At 50.4% G+C, this 16,490-nt stretch overlaps 1 protein-coding gene across 6 annotated transcripts in view; it reads right to left on the reverse strand.

Moving 5' to 3' along the window:
- Nucleotides 1–15,532, reverse strand: part of OVOL2 (ovo like zinc finger 2) — a 31,404-nt gene extending 15,872 nt beyond the window's left edge. The window contains exons 1-4 of one of the 6 annotated variants that reach the window (XM_019826873.3): nucleotides 15,111–15,127; nucleotides 13,556–13,602; nucleotides 13,205–13,310; nucleotides 12,669–12,892 (exon numbers count right to left, since the gene is read on the reverse strand). In XM_019826873.3, coding sequence (XP_019682432.1) covers nucleotides 12,669–12,701 — 33 coding nt within the window. In that variant the 5' untranslated portion in view covers nucleotides 12,702–12,892; nucleotides 13,205–13,310; nucleotides 13,556–13,602; nucleotides 15,111–15,127. Of the gene's footprint in view, nucleotides 1–11,452; nucleotides 11,651–12,668; nucleotides 12,893–13,204; nucleotides 13,535–13,555 lie in introns of those variants that run through there. The other 5 variants (XM_019826869.3, XM_011280965.4, XM_019826872.3 and 2 more) reach the window with 5 other exon arrangements.
- Nucleotides 15,533–16,490: the final 958 nt, after the last annotated feature.

Genomic DNA, 16,490 nt, shown 5'->3' on the forward strand with positions numbered 1-16,490 from the left:
CAAGCAGGGGAGGGGGTAGAGAAAGAGGGAGAGAGAGAACCCCAAGCAGGCTCCCCACTGTCAGCACAAAGCCCGATGTAGGGCTTGACCTCACAAAAGAGAGATCATGACCTGAGCCAAAATCAAGAGCCGGACACTTCACCGACTGAGCCACCCAGGTGCCCCCCCCACACACAGTTCCCTTCACCTTAGAACAGACTTGTGTTCCCTGCCCCCAGCTAAGTGTCTATACTTGCCAGCCTGATAGCAAGTCATGGCCGCAGGACGAGCAGGCCAGTGAAAACTACACTCCTCTCTGGGGGAAGATGGGGCCCTCTTCCTCCTTTTCTCCTTCCTCCTGGCTACACCTCCAACTGCCCCTTTGGACCATGACAGGGAAGCCAGTGCTGAGGATGGAAGAGCAGAAAGAAGGGAGTCCAGGTCCTGATGATGTCATGGAGCCCGCCGTAGAGTCCCCAAAGACAGCCACAATCCACTCCTTCCTCCCCGTGCCTGCATGCTGCTCTACTCATCAAGAGACGGAAACCATTTCCTCTCCCCGGGGATGGAGGCAAGTTCTAGGTCTTAAGAGACTTTGCAGCTTCTATATGTTCCCTCGTGGAAGCCAGCTGCCATGTAAGACGTCCAAAGCCACCATGCTGTGAGGAAGCCCAAGCAACCGGTGGCCAGTGGCCAGTGGTCCGGTGGCGTTGGACAGCAAGGCCATTCGGAGAGGCACTGACGTGCCAGATATGAATAAAGCCTCCCTGGACCTCCCAGCCCAGCCCATGGCAGCCACCAGCTAAGTGACTCTGGCCAGTGCTACCCACAGTAGAACGGCCTGGCCGTGCCCCAGCTCCTGATCCGTCAAAGTATCAACAACTAAAATGATCATTTGGGGAAGGGACTTGGTCAGGATCCCACAGCTGCATTAGCAGCAAAACAATAACCAAACCCCAGGCCCTGGGCTCCCAGTCTTGTCTCCCATGGTCCCTCAACCATGCTGGCCGCCTCAAAGGAAGAAAATTGAATCTATAATTAAGTGGTGAAAAACACCAGATCTAATATATTCATCAAAGGTTTCTTAGTTACCAAACCAGATCATTTAGAAGCTTGATCCAATTGCTCTACTACTTATAAAAGGGCCTAATAACCTTATTTTCATACAAACATCATTAGCAGGAAGACTTGGTCCTTGCCTGGCTCCACACACCTCCCTAGCCTCCAACACCAACCACCCCCCTCCCCTCCACCCAGGGTATTGCCCTCCACTAAGACCTAGCTCAACTGTTGCCTCCCTGATGTAGCTAGCTTCTCTGCAGCTTCTGCCCAAACTGGTTTCCTATACCCCTAAGGCCAAGGCCCTTAAACCCCAGCATGCACACGGATCCCCTGGGGGGCTTGTTAAAACACAGGTTCCGATTCAGGAGATGTGGTGGAGTCTAGACGCGGCATTTCTAACCAGCTCCCAGGAGATGCCACTGTGGCACAGACCATCCTTGAGACATGAGGCTAGGGTACTGGCACTCACACAGTTCAGTACTTGATTCCACTATTTCCAGAAGGTTCCATCATGAACAGATGTTTCGTCATAGTTCATCTGGTTTCCTCGACTAAATGCCTTTGCAGAAGCCAGGAAGTGTTTGTGCACATTCCTGCCCCCCAACACCCCAAGCTCAGACTCAGGCCAGTGCACAGCGTGTTGATGGGCAATGGCTCACAGGTGGCAAAATACAAAGAGACTTGGGGAAGGCACAAGACCCCAGAACAGGGTTTTTCGGTCAGCCTCCTTGTCTTCTTGGAGCTTAATTTGTCTCAGCTGACACTGGAGTGCCCTCTCTGCAACAGGCCCTGTGCTCAGAGCTGGAAGCAATATGTCACCAGGATGACATCCCAAGAAGCTGCCAGTCTAGTAGGGAAGGAGATCAGTCAAAAGGCCCCTGATATCTGGGAAGCCCGAGGACACAATGGACACCTCAGAGAGGCACCTACCCCAGTCATAAACTGTGAGGGAAGGCACTTCCAGAGGAAATGAGCTCCTCAGCCAGTCAAAGATGAGGAGGAAGAGGAGGACAATGGCAAAGAATATTCCAGAAGAGGGCAGTGGAAAAGAGAGAGACTGTGTGTGGTTCCACATGGCTAGCCTGAGCCATAGAGCCATGGTAGCAGAGCAGGGCAGTGTCCTCCTTGGGGCTCTACCTCAAAAGGCAGAGGGGCCCCTGGAAGCTACAGTGGAGGACAGCCTCGGGGGTTGGGTTGTTGACCCAGTGGGTAACCATCCTGGGCCTCCAACTCTCACGTCCCACCTCTGCCCTGCATCCCCCAAAGAGGGTTGGGCCTGGCATTTGTCCTGAGGGAGACCCAGCTGAGCCCAAGACTTTCCTATTTCTGTCACCAGGACAGGTCAGATCTTCTCCTTGCCCAGAAGTCCCCATTTTGGTCATTTCAACCCTTGCAGGGATGTGAAAAGACTACATATGGCCCAAGTCTTCGCAAACTGAATACCTGGAGCTCCTCGAGGCCATGTCTACGCAGGAAAAAGGCCATTGAGAGCTAGCAAGTGCCTAATAAAGCAGAACATAGACAACTGACCCAGGTAATTTGATTAAGAACGTGCAGAAAGCTAGAACTGTCTTCCTGCAGAATGTTCTTAAGGATTTGCCAACTTACAGTCCAAACCCAAACTCTTGTTTACCTTCTATTACAGTCCCAGATGAAAACCTCAAATCACTGGCATTATTTTGCTTGAAAAGAATAAAATCTTGAAAGATAGAAAGGAGATTAGTGACATTTTGAGGGAGTGCAGGGCCAATGGATCATCTGAGCAAGCTACAGAATGCCTTTTAACACAGGAGAAAACATGATAACGGGGGAGGAGACTGAGGACTAACCGCCCTCCCGCAGTCCAAGGGGGAGTTTCCTTCTGGTTTTCTTGGAACAAAATAGAAATTCTCCAAATGTGCCTCAACAAAGGCAGTTTTTTCACTTCTCCACCATCATACACATCCCCATTCCACAGGATGGAAAACTGAGCCAGCACCCAGGGGTTCATTTCGGGGAATTTCCCTAAGGTGCACCCTCCAATCCCTGAAGCACTGTCTGCCACCTCTCTATACCTATGACCAATCCAGCACCCAGACATTAACAAATTCTATTTGAAGCCTTAAGAGAGCCTTGTTGAAAGGTCTAAGATGAACTAATGGCAAAAGATCATGGCTGAAGAAGCCAGCTTCTGCCAGACTGTTTCATTTCTCAGAAAGGAAGGAATATTTGTAGGATAAATTCCTACATGTGAAATTTATCCCACAGAGTGTATTTCACACATCAGGTACCCTGAAATTCCATCTGTAATGGCAAAAGGCCAGGAAATACCTATATGTCCGTCAAGAGGGACTGTTAAAAGATGCTAGTACCATATAATCAAAACAGCTAGAAAAAGGAAAGAGTATCAGCTGCCAGACACATGAGTGAGCCCTCTGATGTCCAGCCCAGTCAAGCCCCCAGAAGATTCCAGGCGGCTGCCATCTGACCGCAACCGCAAGAGAAACCCCAGGCAAGCATGGCCCAGCTAAGCCCAGTCAATCCTCAGAACTCGAATTCAGAATAATAAATTAAACTACTAAATTTGGGGTAATTTGTGAAAGAGCAATGCGTAACTGGAACAGTAAGAGATGTAGCACATTCTCTCCAGAACACCAGATCTGCCACATTTCCTAATGTTCTCTCCCAGGATGGGCTGCAGGGTACAGACAACACATCTGATTCTTGGAATGACATCTCATGGGTTAGAGGGCCAGCAATCCCTCCCCAGGTCACACGTCAGCTCACTGGGCCATCTTTACAATGTTTACGCATGTTTTTTGTTTTTTTTTTAATGTTTATTCATTTTTGAAAGAGAGAGACAGAGAGAGACAGAGAGAGCAGGGGAGGGGCAGAGAGGTATACACAGAATCCAAAGCAGGCTCCAGGTTCTGAGATGTCAGCACAGAGCCCGACGCAGGTCTTGAGCTCATGAACCTCGAGATCATGACCCGAGCTGAAGTCGGACGCTTAACCCAATGAGCCACCCAGGTTCACCGTACACAGGTTTATACCTAACACTGAACCTCCTAAAAGTTCAAAATAAGGTTAACCAGTCTTACCTTGTTACTCTGCAAGTAGACCCAAACTAGTTACATCTTGGCTATCTTAGCTACAAAATGAGAGTGCAGTGAACAGACAAGAAATGCTGAGTATCAAATAAAAACCTAGACCGGCTGTCATCTATTTGCGGGATGTCATTTAATATCCCTGAGCCACAATTTCCCACGTGTAAAAATGATAAAATGGCAGGGCACCTGGCTGGCTCAGGTGGTAGAGTGTGCAAGTCTTGATCTCGGGGCTGTGAGTTTAAGCCCCGCATTCGTGTAGAGATTTTTAAAAATGATAAAATGGTATTAGATGAGCCATCTTCAGAAGTATGAGGATCTGAGAGCACAGTTCTGTTCCTTTTTCTTAAGTTCAAGCCCTGATCCACCACTTACAGTCTGTGGGACGTAGGCAGGTAACTCCCCCTCTCTAAGCCTGAATTTCATCACCGTAAAATGTGGACAATAACTGTATTTGCCTCTCAGGATTATTAAGGAATCAAATAAGAAAAGCTACTTAAAAAGGACCTGATGGTCAATAACTTATCACTCTTATAGACCAGTTCCAAAGTTCTGGGATCTTAAGTAAAAGGTAATTGGTCAAAATCCCTTGATTCTCCATTGGCCTTGTGAATTTTCCCTCTGGGAAAAAGAAGAGAAGTGACCTTCAATGTGAGCTGCCAACTCCCAGTCCTTCCGCCACGACTCTGAAATCCAAAAAGCTCTGAAAACCAACATTCTCACATATCTCGTGTTAGCAGTAAAACTGGACCTGAGCAGACATGAAGCCGTGCAGACTTGATCCCGTTGGGGGTCAATATTCATGTGTTTTGATATGGAAATCACTAACGTGTTTAATTATAGGCTACTGCTCCAGACCTACCAGGGTGGCATATGCACCATGCCACCTTCTGGAAAAGCTTGACAGTCTCACCCTTAATCAAAAAGCAACACTTTGCAAAAGGCTTACTAATGAAATGGGGAAGCTACCGTGGACAGTGGGAGAGGACATCAATCTGGACATTAATTCAGGGCAAGAAAGATGAAGAGAGACTGAGTGGTTCTCCAACCCCATGGCTGGGCGCTTTCTTGCTTGCTGTCCTGTTTTCTGCAGGACCTTGGCTTTCATTTTAAAAAACACACAAGGTTCCCCTCTAGTTCTTCTTAAAAAAAAAAAAAAAAAGTCTTTGCAGTAAAAACAAACTGATCATTGTATCAGGGCTGTGGAAAACTTCAGGAGTGTCGGGGGAGGTAAGGACTTGGGCTGGCCCCCGACCAACTTGAAAGCTGGCTAAGGTCACTTACCTGTCAAACTTCTAAACCAAAAAAAAAAAAAAAAATGAAATGAAAATCCTTTATTGTCTGTTGATGCTTCCACCAGACAAGTCTATTAAAGTATTAATGGTCCTATTTCCTGTGGGAGAGTACTGCGTCCAGGCCACCTTGTGGGGGCCGTTTGGACAAGACTTCCAACTGACACATTTGCTATGCTTCAGCATTAACACATGCTAAGCACAGAGCACCTGGCTGCCTCAGTTGGTAGAGCACAGGACTCCTCATTTTGGGGTGGTGAGTTCAAGCCCCATGTTGGGCATACAGATTACTCAAGAAACAAAACAAAACATGCTAAGTATATTGCCCAATTCCTTTGGGACAAAAGACTCCCTCCTGGTCCCTGTACCATTTCTTTAGGCTTCACCGCTCTGCTATATTGGTAGAATGGAGAACCTTCTCAAATGCGGAGATAATGAAGAGTATCCTTAGAATCCAGAAAAAACTGAGGTTCCAAGAGGTCTAACCTGCTCTTGGTCACCTGACTTATTGGTGCGCACACTGAGATTCTGGATGTGGCCTGTTGTCTGCAAAACTTGTGCCTACACTTCACCTGGACAGGCCCACGGGTCTGGGCATGATGTGGGGGAAAGGGAGGGGATGAATCCTATTGTTTGTCTCCTATCACAGCTTCCTGTCAGACCATCAATGCTAATGGCTGTGGTGTCAAAGATACCTCCTAAAATGCAATACAGCAATCCTAAAAAAACAAGGATCCTTGGGTTGAGCTTTGCTACTAAAAACTGTGATAAATTCAATGAACACACCTCCCGCCCCCCTCCCCCCAGGGCTTTACCTTTCTTTCCTTGCAAATGAGGGGACTGGACCACACAAGCTTTAAAGTTCCCTGTAGTGGATCCTACGGATGGACACTCTTCTCAGCAACTGTTTCTACTTTTTCTGGTGCGCCTTCCCGTACTGCAGAGGCTAAAAAGCTACAAACTGCATTTCCCAGACCCCTTTACAGTTACAGGTTCTAGATGTGACTGGGGTTCCGCCAATGACCCACACTATCAAGAGGTTTGAATTTCGGCCTGAGTTAATTGGACAGAGGCAGGCACATGGCAATCACTCTATACTCTACATCAGTCGGTAGCCATAGAGGCAGAAGGTGGACCTCCCTTGGTGGCCCAGTTCTGCAGTGTGGCTCCGGGAGTTCAATCCTGGTATTTTAGCCCATTTACTACCCTATCATTAACCATTCCCAGCTGAAGCTAACTACAGTGGATTCTGTTGTCCGCAGCTAAACCCACTTCACCTATGTTCAAATTAAAAGCTGGTGCAATTAATACTTACATGGTTCCCCCATTCCTTTTCCCCCTTTTAATTAATCTGGCCTTTTTCAAGCATCTAGTCCAGATATTTCCCCAGATTTACATTTTCTTCTCGCCTATTTTCCTCCAAATGTTGTCATTTACATCTAGGGACTGTTGATTCCTTCTTGCCTGCCTGTACTTCTGTCCTATGTTGACCTATGTCCTCCTATGAGTCAGGCATTACTGTACCAGGTGCTGGGGATTCAAGAAGCCCAGGAGGAATGTTCTTGCCTTTGGTGGGTCTAGAGTCAAGAAGAGGAGCCTGGTCAGCCAAATGTAAGGGACATGGTCAGTGAGTTACAATAGGGGTGGGGTGAGGGGCATCCAATTCTGTCTTATAACAGACAATAGGTAAGGAGTTAGGGACAGAGCTATGTTCTCTTCCAAATATCAAATGGATGGGTTTTTTAAAACTACTGAAATCCGTGATTCACAGCATATCTAAAAATAAACAAGTTGGCCATAGCTATGGAATTCTGGTGACCCAACTGGTTATCTTGAAAACTGGTAAATAAAGGGAATCTTATCTGGCCTTTCCTGAATGAACTGTCTCACTGGGAACTAAACAGCAGATGAGGTAAAGTGTATCTATGTACAAGAATATCAACTAATAAACAAAGGACGGAATATCACAACCCCTAATAACCTACAATATTTAGACCCTGAATATCAACAACTGCTGACATCACAGAGAGACTGCCAAATATTATGTGCTTTCTGGATGTTAATAGGTGCCCCCCACTGTGACAGACTATTTGGCTAAAACAAATATACCTGATCAGACACCTAAAGCAGTGTTGATAGAACTTTCTGCAATGAAAGAAATGTTCTAATCTGTACTGTCCGATACAGTAGCCTCCGCTCACACCGCTCACACCTGAAATGTGGCTTGTGCAACTGAGGAACTTAATATTTAATTTTACTTAGTTTAAATTTAAATTGTCACACGTGACTTTAGCTACTACACTGGGCAGTGCAGCTGCAGAACCAACTACCCATTTTTTTAAAAAAAAATTTGGGGGGTGCCTGAGTGGCTTAGTTGGTTAAGCGGTCGACTTTCGGCTCAGGTCATGATCTCACAGTCCATGAGTTCAAGCTCCGTGTCGGGCTCTGTGCTGACAGCTCAGAGCCTGGAGCCTCCTTCAGATTCTGTGTTTCCCTCTCTGCCCCTCCCCTGCTCTCTCTCTCTCTCAAAAATAAAGAAACATTAAAAAGAATTTTTAATTAAAAAAATAAAATAAAATAATTTTTTAACGTTTATTCATTTCGGAGAGACAGAGCACGAGTGGAGAGTGGCAGAGTGAGGAAGACACAGAATCTGAAGCAGCTCCAGGCTCTGAACTGTCAGCACAGAGCCCGACGTGGGGCTCAAACCCACTAACAGCAGGATCATGACCTGAGCTGAAGTCAGACGCTTAACCAACTGAGCCACCCAGGCACTCTACCCAATTACCTATTTAGAGAAAATCTAGGAGACCGAGGAGCATTAGCCTTTGTGGTGATGCATTCCTCAAAATCCAGATTGTTAGAAACTCTCCAAGCAAATTACTCATCTCTTCAATAATTAACTTGTAAGGAAATGGACAAGAGATGGGGGGCGGGGGGAATGTGTAAATTAAAAGAGACCTGAAAGACATGTCAGTCAATTACAATGTATAGACATTGTATGGACTGGACTCAGCAAAATGGAAAAAAAAAAAGTATGAATTTATGAGACAATTAGCAATGTGAACACCATTGTTAACATGGGTGTGATCGTGTACCTTGATCTTTATCTATCACAGGCACATTCTGAGTTATTTATGGTTGAAATAATAGGATAACTGAGATTTGCTTCAAAATCACATGTCGGGTGTTAGATGGGGGCTGGATGGGCAGGACCAGCCATAGAAGAACGGTTGTTGGGGTGGGGTAACGGGCCCTATGCCTCGAAAGTCTCCACAAATGAAAAATGATGAGGAAAAAAAAAGGAAAAAGACTACTGCACCTTCACATATCTGGCACTACTTGAAGACTCAGACTACAGAGCCAGGTAAAAGACCAAAAATACTTTAGAAGGAATTCTACACTCAGTTCCTTTTGAAGTATCCTCGGAAGAGGCCAAAGGAAGGGAACAGAAGGGGAAAAGGAGGAGATTCATTTGCTATTCTATACTTGCACCTGGGTCCCACCACCCACTGAGACAGGAAGGAAAAACATCAGTCAATTGACTGATTTCACTTCAGAGTTACTTAGTTTCTGATAAACCTTCAAAGGAAGGGCAATGGTGATCAGGGTGTCTGGGGGTCTCTGCTCCACAGCTAGATTCCTGCAAATGGGCCCAGGACAAAAGAGACTTAAAGCCATCTAGACCTGTCACGACCGCCTTCTCAGATGCACATGATCTACCCCCCACCCCCCCACCCCCGAATCTGTTTGGAAAATTACCGAATCCTCAGCAGTAAAGAGACGATTTTGCAAACAGCACTGAGGCACACAGAAGGCAGACAGGCTGGGAAGAGCCATTTTCCTAACCAGCACCTAGGACTCCTTTCCAGATCTACTCACAAGCACAACCAGATTGGCAAATCCCTAGTCCCCACTGGAGACAACAAAATACTGGATGTTAACGAAATCTGCCATCCATCACTATTAAACTAACTTCCTACTGGCAATTTATACATGCACAGAAGTGCTAGACATTCTGCAGCCCTTATTTCATCTAACCGCCACTTCTGAGAGGCTGATTCCATTGCTTTTCCATTTTACAGATGAGGGAAGTAAGACTCAGGACAGAGGGGCCCCTGGGTGGTTCAGTCAGCTGAGCATCTGACTTCAGCTCAGGTCATGATCTCATGGCTCATGAGTTAGAGCCCTGCTTCGGGGAGCCCTGCTTCTTTCTCTCTCCCTCTCTCCCTTGCTCACTTGCACCCTCTCTAATACAAAAGAAAAAAAAAAAAAGACTCGGGACAGATAATATATCTCTAAGACAGCTGGTAAGATGGAACCAACTGAGGTCTTCCTTCTCAAAACCCTTCCAGAGCCCTCCTCCGCCTGCCCAAGCGCACCCCCACCTCTTGGCTTGGCCCCTTCACCACCTCATCCTGTCCCAGTTTCTCACCTCCCACTTGCTCTCTGACCCAGCAAGTCCATTTTCTATCTTCGGGCACCATAGCTTTGAGTCCTTTACTGACTCAAGTTTTGGGCTCAGCCATACGCCCCTAAAGCCTGACTCTCCCCCCCTTCCTCACCCTCAAATCCACACCAAGAAAACCTCCCTGCTCAGAATTACATCTTTGCACATGCTTTAGCATTCCCTTTGCTGTAACAAAGTTAATAATTAGTATTTGTGTCTCCCCACCAACCCAGACAATCCCAGCTAGAGTTAAAGGGCACCTAACACATTCCCCTCTTTACTCATTTATTTTCACCACTCTATGAGGTAGGTTTCATTATTATTCCCATTTCACAGACAAGGAAACAGAGGCCCAGAAAGATTAGCAACTTGCCTAAAGTCACACAGCTAAGAACTGACAAAACCAGAGCCTGGGGGCTTAACTGTTTCAGTCAAATGATTGTAGAACACCAGGCTGGGAACATTTTTATCTCCTGGCTGCCTAGCACACAGCAGGCACTCCAAAATATTAGATGGGATGTTGCCTCTCTCCACAGGGCACTGGCTCAAACCTGCCCCTCCTCTACTCCTCTGAGCCAGCTGCTTAGTGAGTGTCTTGAAGTTATTCAAACTCAATCATTATGCTTCATGCATGGGCCTCATTCTTGAGTGGTATTTCTTTTCTTCTAGTTAAGAAACTAATTTTTTTTAACTTATTTTAGAGAGAGAGAGCCCACCAGCAGGGGAGAGGGAGAGAGGGAGAGAGGGAGAGAGGGAGAGACGGGGAGAGAGAGAGAGAGAGAGAGAGAGAGAGAGAGAGAGAGAATCTTAAGCAGGTTCCATGCTCAGCGTGGAGCCCGAGGAGGGGCTCGATCCCATGACCCTAGGATCATGACCTGAACCAAAATCAAGAGGATGCTCAACCAACTGAGCCACCAGACGCTTGGAGAACCTAATTCTTAAGAGTCCAGCATATTTTTCACAGAACTAGAGAATTACCCAATATGCTAAGTCACGGGCAATTTGGACAGTCATTTAAAAACGGCCAATACCACAGATGATAATTCTGGAGGCTTGGAGCATCTTAACACCAAGATATCTCCTATTTTCGGACGGAAGCTGAAAGGGAAAAGGAATCTAAGCATCCTCAGTAAACAAATAAAACTTCTCCGGAAGCTATGCTAAGGTTGAGGAGCAAACTCACCACCCCGCAGCCCTTGGGGCGGTTTGTAGGCAAGATCACAGAAATAAGATTGTGGTTTATTTATTCCTTTAATCCAGGGCTACGATGGCACTGTTTACCTGAGACAAGAGAGAGCTCCTAAAATGCTGGTTAAGGGACTAGACCTTTCTCCCCTGCCACTTTCTTCCCAGGGTAATCTGGGAAATTGGGGGACAGAGGGGCAATCGGACCACAGTCAATCCCAAAACAACGTTGCAATTGTCCTTCCAGCCCGGTGATAAATATGCAAGTGGGACACTTAGTAGAATTTCCTGGAGGGCAGAGCTACCAGCCTCAGGCAAACTGTCCCCTCCCACTTAACCCCATCTGGCCCAGAAAAGCCTCAGGCCAGCTGACTTTGAACCTCAGCAGCACCACTTACCAGCGAGCAGCACGCGGCACCGCAGTAACCTTTAAAGAGGTCTTTTCCCGAGGATTCCAGCTCCAGCCTCTAGCCTCAATTCACTACCAAATGCACCCTAGCCCGCCCCCAAGCTAAACCCCAGGAACCAGGAACATGCATAGGGAGGGATGGCCTCGCCCAGGAAAAGTAACCTAGTGTCACCCAATCCACAGCGAACACTGGAGTTCCCCCTCCCCATACCCCCATCCCGCCCGCCCCCCCTCGGGGCTGGGCTGCAGGACCGCCCTGGAGCGCTCCAGAATTATCGCCCACTAAGAGGGCCTGGAGCCCGCAGAGTCCCACCAAGCTCGGAAATGGGGTCATGTGATTCCTAAAACACCACTCCCTGGCTCCAGCTGACTGAGTCAGTGGAATGGGATTCCTTAATCTTGGGGGTAGCGGATACATTTGAGCAGGCGATCATGGAAGTTCTACCCAGAAAAGCCAGATGGGTGTCCTGATAAGATGTCGCCTACAATTCTAGAAGACTAGGGGGAGGGGGTTGCTGAAGGATGGTAAGGGAGGGTAACAAACACTCCAACCCACTGGGGGCGGGGCACTGAGGCAATTTTCAGGTGAACTCCTTTATCCATCAGTTTAATTAAAGAAGATTGGAGAGGTATGACAAATTTAAAGTGCCCAGCACAGGCCTCGAGTCTAACGGGCACTCCATAATTGTCACTGGGAATAGCTGTTATTGCGAGAGGGCCACTGTGTGCCAAACTGCCGCCTCGGTCTCCAGAACGCAAGCAAGTGCGTGGAACTCAGAATTCACATAGCGCTAGGAAATGCGCCCCAGAGAACGCAATTGCTGAGAGCCTGGGTCCCTCCTTTCTGAGCCCGGGAACCCCGACGGCCTGGTGATTCTTCAGGCCCCGCACACACACTGGGCTGCTGGAGGGAGGAAGCTTGGCCTGGGTCTTTTAAGCAGTTCCAGAGGCCACCCCGGCAGACTGTGCCGGCTCCAAGGCTCAGCGGCGCGGGCCGCTGGCTACCCAGCAGGCGGGAGGACGCGCTGAGCCGCCCTGGCCGAGACCCAGAGGCAGGTGCAGGAACGGCGCGGCGGGCGCGCTCGGTGCCGGGGAGCACCGGTGCCCGGGTGCGCGGGCGGGAGCTGCAGGGAGGGGCGCGGGTTCCCGGAGCCCGACGCCAGGGCGTGGTGCAGGTGGCGGCGGGGGCAGAGTCGACACCATACCTTGATTTTCGACCTAGCGACTGGGCGCTGCATCGCCGCCAGGTGTCCACCCGGGCCCTCTGCGTCGCCAGGCTCGGGGATTTCGCGCTCGGGGGCGCGCGGGGACGAGCTGCTCTCGGCGCCTCCAGGCTCCCCCGCGCTGCTGCTGCCGCCGCTGCTGCTGCTACTGCCGCCGTCGCTGCGGCAGTCTTCGGGGGGGTCGTGGAGCAGACGGCCCAGGCCCACTGCGGAGGGAGGGGCGGCGCCCCGACACAGACACGCGGCGTCAGGCCCGGGAGTCCGCGGCAGTTTGACCTGCGGGCGGTGCCGCCGCCCCGCCCTGGACCTGGGCACCAGGCCAAGTGGGCAACACGCGGGGGTGGGCGAGAGAGTCCCCGGCTCGGCCTCCCGAGCGAGCACGGGGTTGGAGGGGGGGGGCGGCTCCTCGGTCCCATTCCCGCGCCCACAAGGAACCGAGGGCCTTGGGCGGCTGGGGACACTACGCGCCAAGTTGCCTCTCCCTGGGATGAGGGGATAGTGGTCTGACTTCAACCTACCTAGCCCGAGGGGCTGACGGATCCTGGGGCGACTCTATGAGGGCATGGGACCGAGAGGAGCCCCTACTGGCCTTCAGTCTCCCCTCCTGGGCCACCTCGTCCCGCGCTGCAGCCAACGGTCCCGCCGCCGGGCAATTACAGGCGCCCATTAGGAGGAAGGGGGCGCAGGGCGTCGCGGGTTCCCCAGCCTCTCCCTCTCCGTCTTCACGCGCCTCAAGGACCTCCCCCCGCCCCGAAAGAGGGGGCATGGGGTGGGCAGTCCGGCCCCCGCGGTGAGCTGAGGGGACCCGGACACCCCTGCCCCCACCCCGGGAGTCCCGCGCCCAGGCCCGGCCCCCGCGCGGCGCTCACCTGGGATGTAGGTGTCTGCCCTTTCCTCATCCGGGAGCTCATCCCAGCTGCGGACAGAGACCCCCGGGCTCCTCCTCTTCACCAGGAAGACTTTGGGCATGGTGTAGCCCCCTCCCCGGCCGGCGGCCCCCTTCCTGCCGGCTGCTCCCCGATAGGGGCTGCGGCAGTGACTCGGTCCCCGGTTCCCGGCGGCCAGAGCCCACCTTCCCGCCTAGCCTGCCCTCTCCCTCCGCCCCCCGCCGCGCCGCGGCCCAGGCCTCTCCCCCGCACGCCCGGCGACTCCCAGCCTCCGGGCTCGGCGACACCTATGCCTTAAATCGCGGGTGAGACCACGCCGGGGAAAAAGTTTCATAAGGTGGAATAGAAGAGACACCAGGAAACTTGGGAGTGAGCATGCGCCCTGCAACATAACGGTGTCAACAAGCTCGCTACCTGTCCGACCGGTTCCGGCGGCCGGGGCTGCCTGTTCCAGCCCTTCCTTAGGCATGAATGTTTGCAAAAGAATTTAACGTCTGATTCTTCCCCCCCCTCCCCTTTTTAAAAAGGGAAGAACGTTTTTTGATCAGCCTCTTGCCCCATTCCCCATCACGAGCACCTCAGGGCAAACTCTGAGAGGTTAACCCCCAGGTCCGCTTCCCGGGGCGTCCATCCTAAGAGCAGGAGCTTCCTGCGAGTTGCACACACCACCACCATCCCCCGCCCCCGGGTGGATTTGTCTCCGACAAGCAAGCAAGAAAATGGCTCAGTTCCTCCGGACTTTGTGGATGGTTTCCGCGGCTAGTTGAAATCCCGGCGGGCGGAAGGGGGAGGCGGCAGGGAGATTACCCAGGGCTCTGTTCTGGTAAAGAGGGCGACTTGGGGACTCAAGATCCCCATCATTTACAACAGCCCCCCCCAAATAAGCACAGTAATAATATGACTTAAAGCTCGGCAGCTTTAGAACACGTCGTTATTACTGATCTGTGCCACACAATCTGGGGAAAACAAGTCGGCTTGCTCTGCTAAAGCAGCTTCCATCCCAAGACCTACCACCCCAAGAGCCTCATCAACCCAAATAAACACACAATGGAAACAAAAGCCGAGCGCCTGTTATGCAAACGCAGCTCCGAAACAAATCTCTTATCCTTGCCCACTCCCATTACAGTCTTCGCCTAACTGCCCGCTCCCCGAAATCAGAGGCTGGGAAATACCTTTCCCAGTAAACGAAGACGGGCTGCTACTGGGGAGGTGGCTGGAGAGCTTTGTATTTATTTTTGGTTTTGGTTTTTCCTCTCGGGCTTTATTCGCGGAGGGGGGAGTTGGGAGAGAAGGAAGAGGAGTTGGTAAGAGAAAGATGCCAAGTTTCTAAGACCAGCAGTGCCGGCGTTTGGGGCGCGCGCTGTCCCTCTCACGGCCCCTGCTCGGGTGCGCCCGGGGACGCGCAGCACTGCCTCCACCGCTGCGGTGGGCGCACCCCTCCTGTGGGTGAGCAGACTCGTGCGGGCTCGGGGGCTGCCGGGGCGCGTCTCGCCAGGAGCTCCCTGGCGCCCGCAGCTCGCCCATCCGCCAGACTCACCTGTCTGTAACCCGACCCGCTGCGCGCCCGGCCCACAGGGCCGAGGAATCGACACAGCGGTTTTCCCCGTCCTCTTCCGCCCTGGAATGGCCCTTGGGGACACAGCAGCCTGGTAACGGATTTCTCGGCTCGGCTGGAGTACTCTTTCCGCGCACGGAGAGGGGGCGCAGCTCTCCTGGGTCTGCGAAGGGAAGAGAAGCGCCATGCCTCGGGGTCTGCCCTCAAGAGGTCACCCTGTCTTGGCTCAAGCCTGTCTGGACTCCAGATTTTCTGAGAACAATCAACGAAGAATGAAAAAGACTTTGATCCGGTTAAGCCGGGTGTGGAGAAGGAAGACATTTCTATAGCGGCACAAGGAAACGAGGCTTCTTTTTAGTCTTTAAGGCTGATGGCGCAGCTTCTGGGAGACTCTGAGGATGTATTTTACCTACCAACAAACTGAAGATTTTCGGAAAGAAGGAGCTTGGTGGAATGAAAGTAAAATAAAGTAAAACTGTGAAATCACAGAATCACCTCCCATCTCAATAAAAATCTTTAGAACTTCCCTTCGTTCAAAATTCCTGATTTCATGAAAAAGTCAGCCAGCCCCATTAACAGATTTTTTTTTCTCTTATTGGATTTCAAATCAATGAGTGCCTGAACCACTTTGTCCTTTATCTGAAAAGGCTGTAGAATGACAGACTAATAAGGCTAGAAACCTGGAGAAGCAGTGCAAGGTTTGGGGGATTCGGAATAAAAAATAAGAATAAAGTACACTTGCATTCAAAGATTGTTGGAGGCGCACTTGCTGGCTGGTTTGGGGGGGGGGATTCTAATGTGTTATCTTTCCCTTTTTCTTGATCGGACTTAGGGGTTTATCAATAGTACTAACATTTTGGAGCAGTCCGTTTTGCTTTTGTTGACTCTTCTTTATTTTAAGGTTAGTTTTCTAAGTAGCTTTCTACGGAGCTGATAAAGCAAGCATCCCCCCAACATAGTATAAGAAATAAACTCAATTCTTTAAAAATCTCAAAGCTAGGCGTTGAAAGAGACAGAAGCAGTGATCCGGCCCACTCCCCGCCCCCACCGCTCCACTGGCTGGGGGAGGGGGGTGGCTGTGCGTAGTGTCCTTAGTAGGTTTGTATCCAGCCCTGCTTGAATACTTAGCAGTGCTGGGAGCTCACTTTTTCAAAAAGCAGGCTATTCTCTGGTTAGACGACGATGCTGTTGGAAAGCTTTCCTTCTGCTTAATGCAAAGTCTGTTTCCTTGTACTTTCACCTCCCCTCTGCACTCTGCACTCTGCCCTCTAAAGCTGCTGAGGCTAGTTCTGTGCCCCCTCCCCCTGGTAGTTCTTCAAATGCAAGAAAACAAGCATGAGTGTTCTCACTTAAGACTTCCTT

The sequence above is a fragment of the Felis catus genome, chromosome A3 (genome assembly GCF_018350175.1).
Source record: "Felis catus isolate Fca126 chromosome A3, F.catus_Fca126_mat1.0, whole genome shotgun sequence".
NCBI classification, from domain to species: domain Eukaryota; kingdom Metazoa; phylum Chordata; class Mammalia; order Carnivora; family Felidae; genus Felis; species Felis catus.